The 13,969-nt window shown below is 38.0% G+C and overlaps 1 protein-coding gene across 10 annotated transcripts in view; it reads left to right on the top strand.

Moving 5' to 3' along the window:
• Nucleotides 1-13,750, top strand: part of ADGRL4 (adhesion G protein-coupled receptor L4) — a 108,728-nt gene extending 94,978 nt beyond the window's left edge. For 7 of the 10 annotated variants that reach the window (XM_005302366.4, XM_005302364.4, XM_065554072.1 and 4 more), the window contains 4 exons: nt 8,171-8,262; nt 9,814-9,982; nt 10,590-10,648; nt 12,199-13,750. In XM_005302366.4, coding sequence (XP_005302423.1) covers nt 8,171-8,262; nt 9,814-9,982; nt 10,590-10,648; nt 12,199-12,208 — 330 coding nt within the window. In that variant the 3' untranslated portion in view covers nt 12,209-13,750. Of the gene's footprint in view, nt 1-8,170; nt 8,263-8,803; nt 9,983-10,589; nt 10,786-12,198 lie in introns of those variants that run through there. The other 3 variants (XR_010589663.1, XM_005302365.4, XM_042859029.2) reach the window with 3 other exon arrangements.
• Nucleotides 13,751-13,969: the final 219 nt, after the last annotated feature.

Here is a 13,969-nt window from a genome sequence, read left to right as displayed (position 1 = left end):
AGCTACAGAAACCATATCCACATGTATGTTCTACCTTCATGCTGCTTTTCACCGAAGCCACTGACATTTGGACGACTTCTCTTCTTACTTTTCTATCCCTTAAAATGCTATTGGAGCTACTTTATTTTGTCTCTCTTTAAAGTGCTCATTAAAAGGAATGCGTGGGTTTGCTTTAGACAATCTACAGAGAAGAGTGATGTCCTCTATACTTTTCCTAATGATGAGCTATGATTATCTCTATGACACCACCATCAATGGATGAATACTATGTAAAAATAAAAAATATTCATGAGCATAAGTTTTTATTCAAATGGGAATTTGCTTCCACTCTACTACTTCGATTCATCTTTCACAAACATTCACAGGAGGGAATTTTTATTCACAAAAATGATTGCAGAAAAAATGTTACAAATACTCCCATGACCACAGAGTCATAGGAGTATTCTCCTTGGCAGTGTCACATGGCCATCCCCTGAAAGCTCTTTGGATTTGAGTCACCCAACCTGGGATCGGAAACAATACCATGTGATTTAAGTGACCAGTCACACAGCTGAAATAGTGAATATTCAGGGGACAGGTCATAGCAAATAGTTTGTGAGCAATCCATACGTCAAAATGTGTTTGATAAATAATACATCAAATAATGAATGAATCCGGTTTTAAAAAAAAGCCAGTTTCCCTGTGCATCACAGCAGCACTCTGTGCACCTGTGGGATGGAGGGGACTGTCTGCTATATATTCACACACACACCCTGTATTTGTAGGCTCCCAATGGACTCGAGTATCCCCAGGTGTCATGCTGCTGATCACTCTGCCCCACACCTCCCAGCTGCCTGCACACCCCAAATGCCCACCGCCTGGGGTCCTGGAGCAGGGCCAAACCCTGTGTAGCCAGCGCTACACCAGTTAAGGATGCCCTTATGCAAGGGAAATCTTCAGGCACTGCTTTAAGGCAGATTTAAATCCTCTTTGCACCTCTTTGAAGGTGTGTGGGGACTTAAGAGGAGCCTAAGACTTGGCCCAAAGGGTACAGAGTCTTTGCAGAAAAAGGGGCAGATTCAATCTAGTAAATAGTTTATTGATATAGACCTATCAGAACTATTAGTTTCTCTCATATACTGACCAGTATAGGCCACAGTCCTACAACAGAATAAAAGCAGGACACCTTTATGCCCAAATGGAGTCCCATGGATCTCTGCATTGGCACAGAAGTCCGCCCTTGGCTGCAGGATCGAGATTAAAGAAAGCTATTTCAGAATTAACTAGTAAATCAGGGCTAGAGCTGCAGAGAAATTTAGGAGCCTAACTGCCTCATTAGGCACCTATATCCAAAATTTAGATCCTCAAAACGCCACACCTGCCATCAAACCCTTTAGGTACCAAAATTCCCAATCTGTCTAAATTTCTGCCAGTGGCGTGTGCAAAGCTGCCTAAATCCTGGTGCACTCCACACAGCTGAGAATCTAAGCTCCAGTGGGATTCTCAGACTGGGTGTTCCCTGCCTATGTCACCCGTGGGACCACATCCAGTAGGTGCTTTCAGAGCCTGCTGGAATGGACCTTACTCAAAGCAGAAGGGGAGAAGGTGGTGGTAGTCTAGTGGTCAGGGCACCTGCATGGGAGACTCAGGTTCAAATCTCCATGCTGCCTGACTTGGAGCAGCGACTTCAGCACCACCACGTCAATATTCTCATTTCCCTTGTGGAAGGACTGACCTGGCATCGGCACTTAACTCCAGGAGTGGGTTCATAGCTGTGAATCCTGTGTGGAAAGACGTGCCTCACTCCCTTTGAAGGACAGGTGTTAGGCCACACTCCCCTCCTCAGCATTTCCTATTAGCTAGCTTAGGTGGTTCCCTGCTCAGCTTACTGGCTTTTGTGGATCCCATTCTTAGGTGCCTAACTCTTCCCATGCATCATATAGGGAGCCTGGATGCCTAACTCAGCGCTGCGGATTCCACTAGGCAGCAGGGCCCCTAAGCATTAGACAGGGCAATACTGAAGGTCCTTTTTGTGGATCTAGCCCCCTGCAATCCATTGACAAACTGCATTGAATCTAGAATGATTCAGAGAACAGAAGCTAGGCAGTCCCCCGAGAAATGCAAAAAATTACTTATTTATTTATTGAGGCCTCCCTAAAAGTGTTCTCAGAAATGTTGACAACTATTCACTTATCAAATTGCTAAATCCACAGCTTGAGGTGTTTAAAAAAGATTATGAAATATTCATAGCTACATAACTTTATGAGAAGATGTCATAATTATTGAGACAGGGTCTGAAATGAACTCAACCAGCACACATTCACACTTTTAAATAAGTGAAGTTACTTAAACAATTAGAGTCACAAAATCTAGCATGAACCACTGCAGACCTTTCCTTTATTCTAAACAAATTCTTAATTTTTTCCCTACATTTTCCACTGCTGCGTAAGGTTACTATTGTCTAAGTAAAGCATTTAAGAAGTTGTATTCATTTGGGAGATGATAATGAGAGAAATCAGACAGGAAACAAAACCCAGACTGTTTGACTGCCAGCTTGTGTGCAATTTTATGCAATTAATATGGCATACATTTTCAATTTGAAGCTTGAACTGTTATATTGTTAGCAGCTTAACTCTATTCTACCCTTTCAGAAATAATGTCCCACTAACTGTTGTCGTTTTACCCATCCATTAGTCAGGTAGCCAGACAGATCTCTCTCTCTCTCTCTCTCTCTCTCTCTCTCTTCATGGCAGAATTCAGACCATCACAGACTCGTTAATTCCACCACTGATAATAAGGGTCATTGAAGGAAATGATAAGATACAACTGTGCTGAACATCAGACATTGTTTGAAGGAGCCAAATTCAATCTGATGTATGTAAAAAATTCAAGTATATGCCTAAGAGAGCAGCAGGAGAAATTTTCTCATTCTTTTTTGTGAGATCTGACATCAGCATATAGATGGTTTCATCAATTATTGAGACCGAGACTGAGAAAGGAAAAAAGAATGATTTTGGGGCTTCATTTTTGAAGTTTGAATGTGGAGTGCTCAGACTGAATCAGAACTAGTACGTCTGAATCTTTAGAATTAGCTCCTTCTTTATTGTACTAGCTCTGCTTTGTAATGATGGAGAGCTTTAGAGTCTGGAACTAAAAGGACTTTAATATCTTGTGAAAAGCTAAACTGTGTCTTCAGTGTTCTTAAACCAGAATAGCATTTATGAAAGTACACATTCCTCTCTCTTCGGTAAATACATTTGTACTTGAAATAGCTTCAAAAAGCTTAGCTTCAGATTAAACTATTACTGCTCTGTTTGTTTATAAAGGGTTAAGGTTAGATAGTCCTGGGCAATTTCATTTTAACAGTTATTCTGATGCTCTTGCTTATAACAAAGCATCTGGCAGAAACCTACTGTATATATTTGTGCAATCAGTTGCTCTTGCGCCACACATTCTGTACATTACAAAAAAATAAGTATTCTCTTCGTTGCAAAATCTGAAAACTGTAACACAAACTGATGGAGCAAAATGATGGCAAATCTCCTTGCTCAGAAAGCTCTGTGTTCTGTCACCCTTACTCACATTGAGTAGTACCCTTTCTCCTCAAGTAGTCAGAGTGATTTAGTAAGGGCTACTTATGGAGTAAGCTGCTACTCAACATAAGTATGGATAGCAGAATCAGGCAGTTATTTTGCATGCTTTAATACATTTTATACATTGTAATATTCAGCACTCAACAAAAAATAATTAGTATTTGATGCTAAATAGAGAAGTGTTTCATATAATGCGAAGCAGAAACATAATATTTACTCCAGGATGTAACATTGTTATTCTGCCATTATAAAATACTCCATTTTTAACATTGTAACAGTGGAATTAAATATCATTTTTAAACTTAGTAGTTGCTAAGCAATATGCTGTTAGCAGGACTCCAACAGCTTGGAGCATTTAGCATTTTAAAACCTATGTTATCATCTTTATATGATTACACAATTTGCAAAATACAGTTAGAGATCAACAAGGAAGTTTGTAATTTGTTTAGACAATAACATAGTGTTATTTTTCAGTACTTTTCTGAGTCCTTGCAGACCCAGGAGCACCACACACCACTGTTGTTGGACTGTTTCCCTATATCACCAGTTCCCAGAAAACTTCATGTTGTCAATGGAAGAGTAGGAGAGCAGAGGCAGGGAAGCAATGACACCCAGGCTTCTGAGGGAGCCATCCTAATACAGGGCTGGGGTAGACAAGCAAGGAGAGTGAAACCACTTCAAATACACCTCTACCCCGATATAACGCAACCTGATATAACACGAATTCAGATAGAACGCGGTGAAGCAGTGCTCCGGGGGGGGGGGGGGGCTGCGCGCTCCGGCGGATCGAAGCAAGTTCGATATAACACGATTTCACCTATAACATGCTAACATTTTTTGGCTCCCGAGGACAGCGTTATATCGGGGTAGAGGTGACGATTTCTCCATGATCATGGAATAACTGTGGCTTGAGGGGCATACCTTTGCTGATTCCATTAGCAAACAAATCCCATCTCATGACAGGCTGATTAGTTGAGACCTCTGTGGGTTTCTTGGAATTTGCATATTTTTTAATCCTATGAGTTTTTCTCCAGCAGGGCATCATCCAGACCATTACATACATGTATGAGGGCCATATTTAAACTGTAGACTGAGTTATGCATCTGATGGGGCTCAGAGTAGTGTCTTTCTTACCTGCAAATCTTTTGATACTCCACCATTCCTCCAGAAAACACTTAGGTAAAATCCTGGCACCACTAAAGTCAATGGGAGTTTTTCCATGGACTTCACTAGGGGCAGAATTTTATCTCAGATTTCTGAATCCTCCTGTCCTGTATATGGAGGATCCTACAAAGAAGGGTGTGTTTGGACAAATCAAAATATAGCACTTCTATTACTGTATGACAACAAAATGCATTCAAAGCCAGCTGTCTAATGCCTGGAAGGTGCCAACAAAAGATGAAATAACTTATGTTCCTTGAGTTTCCTTAGCTGTGTACCCAATAAGGAGCTGTCTGATATTTTCAGATCCATCATGGATCCTAACATAAAAGCCAGCATTCCAGGATGTCATTTGGATTTCTGACTCTTGCTGGAGGAATCTGGGATTACATTGGTTCATATATATATAGTTGTCTCCCTCTATAACATACATTATAGCTAATTTTCCTTTTGGAAGGCTTTTCATTTACACGTGCCTTCACTTTTTTTGTTGTTCACATACAAAGCTGTAGAATCACAAATATACCAGTGTACATAAATGCTACTAGAAGGTTAAATATGGCTAAATATGCTTTTGTAAATGCATTTAGAAGCAGGTAATGTGCTGCAGATGATATGGTAGGGGCGGTTCCTCTATCTTCTTTGGCCAACCACTTATGTCATTGAACTTCATAGGACACTACTGAAAAGTCAGAGTAATTTCAAAAACTGTACTTGCAAAGCACCCAATCCTCCAAGTTGCTGAGTGCACATTAAATTCATTGGGAGGGGCTGCTCAGCGCCTTGCAGGCTTGGGCTCTACGTCAGAAGCTTTTAATTTGTGTGCCTGATGTTAAGGGAGGAAAGTGGAATAATAAGAATTCAGTTTGCCACTTGCCCAGCAGCACCTGGTTTTTATGAGTGTACATGGCAGTTTCCCCTGTTTTTTGCTGGAGAATGCAGTTTCCAGACCTGATATATCTCTTGGGGACATTACAGTTCCCCTTTCCCCCATTAGATCATATGGTGTTAGCACAGCAGACCAAAAACAAATACATACTTCACAGAACCCCCGTCAGGACATGCAACGATTTCTCAAGCCGTTCAGCCTTTGTTATATTGAAAACAAACTTTATAACAAGACATACTGTAAATTCCTTCCTTCCTTACTTGGGAAAAGTGTGGCTCCTTGGGGGCAATTGCAAATATTTTGTTATCACCTACTGTTGGGTCATCTAACAGGCAAAGCTGCAGTCCAAGAAGTTTCCTGCTAGGGTTTGAAAAATTTGCATACAAGTCACTGTTTTGAGCATTCTCACTTTATTATACACACTGCAAATGTATTTGGCTCATTATTTTTTATGTACGGAGTGCTTGGAAATGTTAGAACATGGGGTAAAAACCTACTTAGGATTTTAATAACTCTTGCAAAATACCCTGTATTTCAGTAAAGTTCACGGTCATTACCTGTAACACAACCTCCTATGAGGCTACTTGAGACAATAACTATGTTCTGACAGCAGACTCCAGTGAAGCCAACGTTAACCTCACCCATCCCCTTGATACATACAGATTATTCCTGTTAGAATTAATTGATGAATCAAATTATTAGAATTAATGGTTATTACATTAATGCAGAGAGCCAAATCCTAGTACCTTGCTCAATAGACAGAGTAAATGGTCTGTGTAGGGGAATCCCATTGGGATCCAGAGAAATGGAATCTTCCCTCACCGGTACACCCCTTTCCCAGTTACTCCCTGTGGGCTGCCCCATTCCTCACCTTTCAGGACATTTTTGTCCATGGGCAAAGAATAATAGGATTTGTCCCATAGGCCCTGCTACAAAGCCCACTGAAGTCAATGGAAAAGGCTCTCCTTTGGTATTGGTGGGTTTTGGAACAGGCCCATAGAATGGAAACTAGGCCACATGCTTTGTATCATGACTCAAAGGTTTCCAATCTTATGCCACTTTATAGAGAAATTATAGTGAGAATTCTCTCTGTGTACAGTATTTTGATCACATTTTACCTTACTTTCTAGACAGTATTTTAAGAAATACATTAGATTGGCTATGCAAACTACACTGTATATACGAAGTTACTTGATCTATTATTCACCAGCAAATATATGATAAAAAGTAACTCTGCATATAATTATCACAACTACTGACTTACTTATAATTAACTTTGAAACATTGCTGGTTTAGGAGATATTATAGATTACAATTTTAAATGTAAGTAGCTTCAGAAAATCTCTCATGATCTATGCAAGTGCAAGGTATTCAATGAAGAATTAATTCCCTAAACTACTAATCAGCTCTCTCTCCTGTCTTATCAAATTGTAAATACATTATTACTGTATTAAAGCAGGCTAATTAAAGCAGAACCTGCATTTAACAACATACCTAATACCCCCCCAACATAATCAACAATGTTCTGAGACCATACATAGCAAATGTTAGAAAATTAAACCGATACTTTAATAGTGATGCTGCACTTTTATAATGTTTTTTTTAAAGGAAGAGAAGGGGGGAAATAATACACAATCATTCTGGAGAAACAAGTGAGGGAGGTATTAATTCTATTCAGTCTACAGCTGTAATCCCACAAGCATCTACAAATAGAATCTGGAAGACATCCAGCTGAAACTTGCTTAATTTATTAACATTTTTAATAGATGCTGATGTTAAATGCTGCAAACCAAAATAAGAAATTTAAAAAAGGAAGACCGCAAATCCATACATCTTGTAAGAGGAATGTAGTAGAAACTTAAACATGAAAGCTCAGCGAAGCCTAGCCAAGCAAGCAAATTGAGCATCATTTGCAAAACCTCTTTTTTAGTTCTTTTTTCTGTTTCAACAACAAATAAAGCACCATAATCATAAAGTGGGTCCAAAAAATCACTAAAACATTATTCCTCAGTCAAACAAACATAAATATAACACATAATACCCAGCAAGAAACCCTTCAACCAAAGTTATTTTTGAAATTCTTTCTGTAAACCTCTGTTTTTTACTCCGCTTGAAAGTTTACACACACTAAAGACCTCAGATTATATGATGCCATTAATATTATTTGGCAACAAAAAGCAAGTTTTATCAATATTGAGTATAATGATAAATCTGTAGGATTTTATTTTTATATGTATACACACCCACAGAGGAAAAAAATTTGAGCAGGAAAGCTAAGAGACTTCCCAATGAAATCAATAAACACATTTGCAGGCTACTGTCAGTGATACTGTTTAGGTGAGATAGAGTTACAGACCTGTTTGATCATTGTTTATTACAGGGCTCATAATTTTGTTTTTAATATAAGTGGATCAGAGAGAGGGTTTTTTGCCCCCAACAACAGATTCTTTAGATTCCATGTACACAGAAATCTTTATCTGACTTATTTTAAACACAACTGATATTGCATGTTAGTCTGAACTAAAAACAAAAGCATTTTTTCCCTCAGGTTAATTTGCTGGCTTTTGGGGTGATTATTTACAAAGTATTTCGACACACTGCAATGTTAAAGCCAGAAGTTAGCTGTTACGAAAATATAAGGTAAGTTTCCCTTTTAACACAAATTCTACTGTCCATCACTTTAAATACAATCTGAGATTAAAGTGATCATTCCAAAAATAATGAATTTGCCTACTCGAGAATTTTTTTAATGGTTTGTAGAAAGAAAACTAATTCTCTGTTATCACATTAAATTCATTTTGGGTTAGATTCTGCCATCTTTTGCTCACACAGAGCAATGCCTTATTCTTCAAATTGCCCCACTGACAAGAATGGGGCAGCCTGCAGAGTAAACAAGATGAGTATGAGAATCTAGCCCTTTATAAAGAAGAGGTTAAAGACTGGTGGTGAGGGGTAAACAACTAATTTTCCATTCCTTTTGAAGCACTAGATCCTGCAGCCCCTACTCAGGCAAAAACTGATTTCAGGAATTGTACCTGAATCAGAACTGAAAGATTTCTCCCTGGGTAAAGAGACATATAATAAATATATAAAGAAACCAAGTTCTCAGTGAGTCACTTTATCTGTGAAGAAATTGTACAATGAGGCTCAGTGTTTCTTTCTTTTCTTTTTCCTTCCCCAGGATTTTTACTTTGCATGCTGCTATGATTTTTCCATCAACTCTCTCTCTTTAAAACTGATTTATAGAGACCTTGAAAACCGTTTGTGCAGGAAAAGCTGAAGTGTACTACAGGGAACATTGAAAACAACTTACTGTTTGTGTTGCTTAGAAACACTCCTGCAGTTTCAATGCATTGCCCAAGATTTATAGTTAGGATTTAGAAATTGTTTGATTGATTACTTTCTCTTATCCCTCATCCTTCATAGCTTCATGTAGTGAGTTGGTTTTAATGAAGTTGAAAATTATTCATTTTCAGAGGAACAATGCTAAAAATGTCTTCTGCTCTAAGGAAGTCCTGCAATGATTGGGCTAAGAATGAATATGGAAGTAATGAGTGGTTTCATTTCCAAGACAACATACTGTAATTTGCTGGAGCGAGGGAGCTATACAATATGTTAGCAAAAATAAATCACAGCCAATCAATGTATAGAATATTAAGGCAGCAATATTCTGACCTGGAACTATGTGAAGCTATTTGTGTTGTAAAAGCAAAATCTTTTTTTTTTTAAAGAGAGTGCATTGTTTTACTGCCGGCCCCATTTTCTGATGAGGGAGCCATAAGATCCCTTTGATGCCATGCATATGTGCTGACCTAAGAGCATACTGTACATTTTTCCTGGTTTTGGGGAGAGAATACTTCATAACAGACATATGTTTTACCTTGGGGAATTACACTCACAGTAGATTTAAAATCAAATCATACAGCACTGCAGTACACCAGAGGAAACTTATATGAAGATTAAGAAAGCCAGTGTTTTAAATCCATCCAGTTTTATTCTTTTCCTATTATACAATGACTGTGAGCATATTCTTACAATGGTACTGCAGCACAACCTAAAGTACACACCATGTAACTGCAAAAAGCTAAATGTTCTCAGACCTTTGTGAAGCATTCATTTTTCAAAGGAGAGATTAGAGGAAGAAAATGACATAAGTCACCACGTTGATTGCAATGTTGTTATTTTTCCTAGGTCCTGTGCTCGGGGTGCTCTTGCTCTCCTGTTCCTTCTTGGGGCTACCTGGATCTTTGGGGTGCTCCATGTGGTCCAGGGATCAGTGGCCACTGCGTATCTTTTTACAATTTTCAATGCGTTTCAGGGGATGTTCATCTTCATATTTCTTTGTGTTTTATCTAGAAAAGTAAGTACCATCTTTCCTGTGGGAAATGCTTCATGTGAATATTCATATATAGCTACATAATCAGGAACCTATTCCTGCAAATATTTACGCACATGAGTAACTTTTTATGCATCTGAATTAGCTCTTTGAGGTCAATGGGGGGCATTCACATATACGAAGTTACGCATGTGTATAAGTGTTTACAGGATCATGCCCTCTGGCATAAGTGGTGTAATCCTGACCCCACTGAAGGCCATGGGTCTTTTGCCATTAACTTCAGTGGGGCCAGAATTTCACCCCAAATTCTTATCTTCTCAGATATTTCTCCCAGGTTTAGGGTTTTAAAAACAATGCACTTCAATGTCAAAAATTATTACAATGCAACTACTCTATGAAATAATTTAAAAGGTTGAATAAATCTGGTCTTCATTCTTTTCAATTAGGATCTGAACTGGGGCTTACTGTTCACCTTCCAGTTCTGAGATTTGGTGTCCTTTGCTAAAATCAGTCCTAATGCTAAAATCAGTACCTCAATACTGAACACCTTTAAAACCAAGTAAAATGGAACACTGGCTTTATTAATCTGTTAATAAATTTGTCATGTTTTAATCCCATCTTTTCATTTCAGATCCAGGAAGAATATTATAGGTTATTCAAAAATGTTCCTTGCTGTTTCAGCTGCTTAAGGTAAATGGAAGAAAAATATGTATGAGCAGTACAATGGAATAAGGGAGGAACCCAGCCATTATTATTGTTATTTCAGAAAATGTAGCATTGTGAAAATATGAAATGACCTAGTGAACAGTTCTCTCTCTTAACTCAATAACTGTCTCTCCAGTATAGGCACTGTACTTAAATGTGCACTCATGCACGGTATTTATACTACACTGTGTACAATTGGTATACATACACAAGAGAAGCTGGATTATTGTAAAACAAATATCATAAACAAGAAGAGAAAAGGAGTAGAATTCCTAAAGATGCTAGAGACTTTTCATAGTTTAGGATTTATTTCTAATATTAGAAATATCTGCAGTTCATGAGAGAGAAAGAGAAAGAGAAAAAAACCCAACTGGCACAGCAGATTTTATTAATCACTTTGCTAGTGGAAACATGCCTGTTGCCTTTTTTGTGGTAATGAGATTCTTCACATAAAGTTGTATATTACCATCTACAGGGAACGGGTTCCATTAAAGTGTTCATAGATATAGGTCTGCTTCAGCCCAAGCTTTTGTTCAATTTAAAGTAGATTTTTAAAATGTTTTGTGGTTTCATATAATTCTCTCCTCCCTCCCAAATATATAGTTGTATCTTAATCTTTTTTTAACTTGTAAGGAATTCCTCTGAGGTCTGGTCTAATAAAATAACTTGGATTAGACATTTTGTAAGTCCAATTTCTTTTGTGAATATCTTCACAAGAATTTGGTGCTGATTTTATTTAACTATTGAAAGATTGATATCTACTACGTCCAGCATTGTGACTTGAGAAGGTTTTGGAAAAGAAATGTTTTTATGAGTTTGTCATCTGGTACTCATTTTGAGGATCTTGACCTTATTTGTCAAATTAAAATGCAGGAGCATAAGTTACATGGGCAAATCAATGCAAGTGTAAATGCAAGGGTATGTGCCTTAGTTTCAGTGTAAAATATATTGTAAATATAGCAGATTCCTTTGCTTCCTTTGTTACATGCAATAGTCTTCCATCCAGGCCCCAGATACTGCAAACACTTACACATGTGTTTAACTTTAAGCGTGTGATAATTCTGTTGATGTCAACGGGCCTACTCATGTACATTTTGCACGATTGCAGCCTAAACATGTTACTTCAGCATTTCCAATGTTGTCCTCTTATAAGGTCTGCTGTCATGTCATCCTTTTAAGTGCCTGATCCTGTGAGGTGCAGAGACCCCTCAGTTCCCACTGCCTTCTCAGGAAGTGCCCCACACCTTAAAGAATCAGGCCCAGTCCCATTACTGGTAGAGGGCTGTGTAAATATGTAGCTGTTTATAAAATTCTACTACTGTCTTTTTTCTGTGGAAATAAAGAACACCTCTCAATAATTTTATTTATAACCAAGAAGGCTTTTTAGCAATGGTCAAATTTGCTTGGTTTTTATCTATTTTCCTTACATACAAGTCTTTACTTACAGTACATTTCTCATTGAACATATTGTATGTTTCTGTCAAAATCATGTTTGGAAAATTCAAGTGGCAATCTTCTTTTCATTTTTTTTTCAGAGAGAAGTAATTACTGTCGGTCACCTGTATGTAAAATATGTTAATAAACTGAACTGTTTTGTTTGATTCTTTCAACATGTTTCCTTTAGTTCGTTTAAAGAAATAAAGAAACAAGTTTTATAGCTAACATATTTCTTGGCCTGAACGTTTTGCTGCATCTGTTTTGCTAGCTGTATATTCTCCTTAAGCTGTGGGGATATACAGATGCATATCACTTACATATGTGTTTTCACAGGAATACCTATTAACGCATCATCTGTTATCTCATATAGAAATGTGTAACCTGTGCTAAGGTTGTCTGGGCAAAGAAACACCTCTACTAACTGCATAATGACTTCAGTATGCTCAGGGAGATTGAAAAAGTACCTTTGAAAGAAAATATCCCACAAAGTGTTTACATTACAATGGACTTTATAATTAAAGAACATATTTTAGAGCAAAACTCTCCTGTCCGATCCATGGGTCACATCTTTACTCTGATACTTTACTTTCCTCACAGATCCATGCTTGAAAGAGAAGATCTATCATGTGGTTCTTAGAGTTCTTAAATCTTAGGAGCTTAATATATTTGTCCTCACTAAATATTGAGGATAAATGTCATTGTACTGGACACATCAATCACCTCATCAACACATGCCCCATGCCACACAGGTTTCTCATTTCCACTACTATTTCCAGAATAAGCCTTTCCCTCACCTTTAGCCATCTACCACTGTGAACATTTGAAATTGGCCCTCAGCCACAAATTGAGGCAGCCAGTTTCTCACTTCCTGACCAGCTTTGGTGGCCAGTCTGTTCTTCAGCTGCTCTGTGGTCTATACCAGGCTCTGTGGCAAGTACATACTGTTGCTTCTTGGGCTGAGAGTGGGAGAAAGGACTCAGCAACAGGTGGTAGATGGCTGTCATTGAATGAGCCAACAGGGTAGGGAAGAGAGGAGATGGTTCCTGGCTTGGTGGAACTGTGAGCAGACAGGAGTCCTGAACCTGATTCAGTTCCCATGGGATACTGGCATAGCACTTTCTAGTTGCTCCCCAAATCTCTTGGAAATTAGCTATTCCCTAGGTTAAGCTACCTGAGTACTGACCATTTTCCTATGGCTTAATTTGTTTAATTATGTTTAGATTCATGTGTTTCATTTGAGTAGTTTCGGCATGCAGTGTAATTAGTGTTGAGTATTCAGGTAACCAATGAGTTTGTCACTGACAGAGTGACTTGATTTTTATTGAGCTATTTGGAAGACTTTTCCATACTGGATAAAGATCTTGTATTTCTCATGGAGATCCCAATCCTGCAACCTTAAGAACATACATAAGTCTTTGTAGAACTGGACCTTTAGCAAATGAAGAATACTGTATACTACAGTAGGTATAAAACCACACAGTCAAACTATGTTGCTTTATTCTTTGATGTGTACTAAATAGCAAAATAAAATCATGATAAAAAAACACATTTTTAATCAATAATGAAATAATAATGAAACTAGCAACGGTTCTGTAATATGGCAGGGTGTAATCAATAAATTGTGTACCACATATTCTGCATGTCAAATCATATTTCAGAGTCTGTGTGTTTTGTTGATGTACCTTTCCGCCTCTTCAAATGCAATTTAAGAAATGTTATTCTGGGTTCAGAGTAATTACAATAAAATTCATTTCTGTGTGCTTCCACCAAAACCAAAGCATAGAATGTAACCAACAGAAATATCCAAATGGAAAACGCCACCTACACATTATCTGTGGCTTTGCTAAGAAAGCTCATACTCCAGCGAGT

The sequence above is a fragment of the Chrysemys picta genome, chromosome 8, assembly GCF_011386835.1.
Source record: "Chrysemys picta bellii isolate R12L10 chromosome 8, ASM1138683v2, whole genome shotgun sequence".
Classification (NCBI taxonomy): domain Eukaryota; kingdom Metazoa; phylum Chordata; order Testudines; family Emydidae; genus Chrysemys; species Chrysemys picta.
This window is presented reverse-complemented; position numbering and strand designations above follow the sequence as displayed.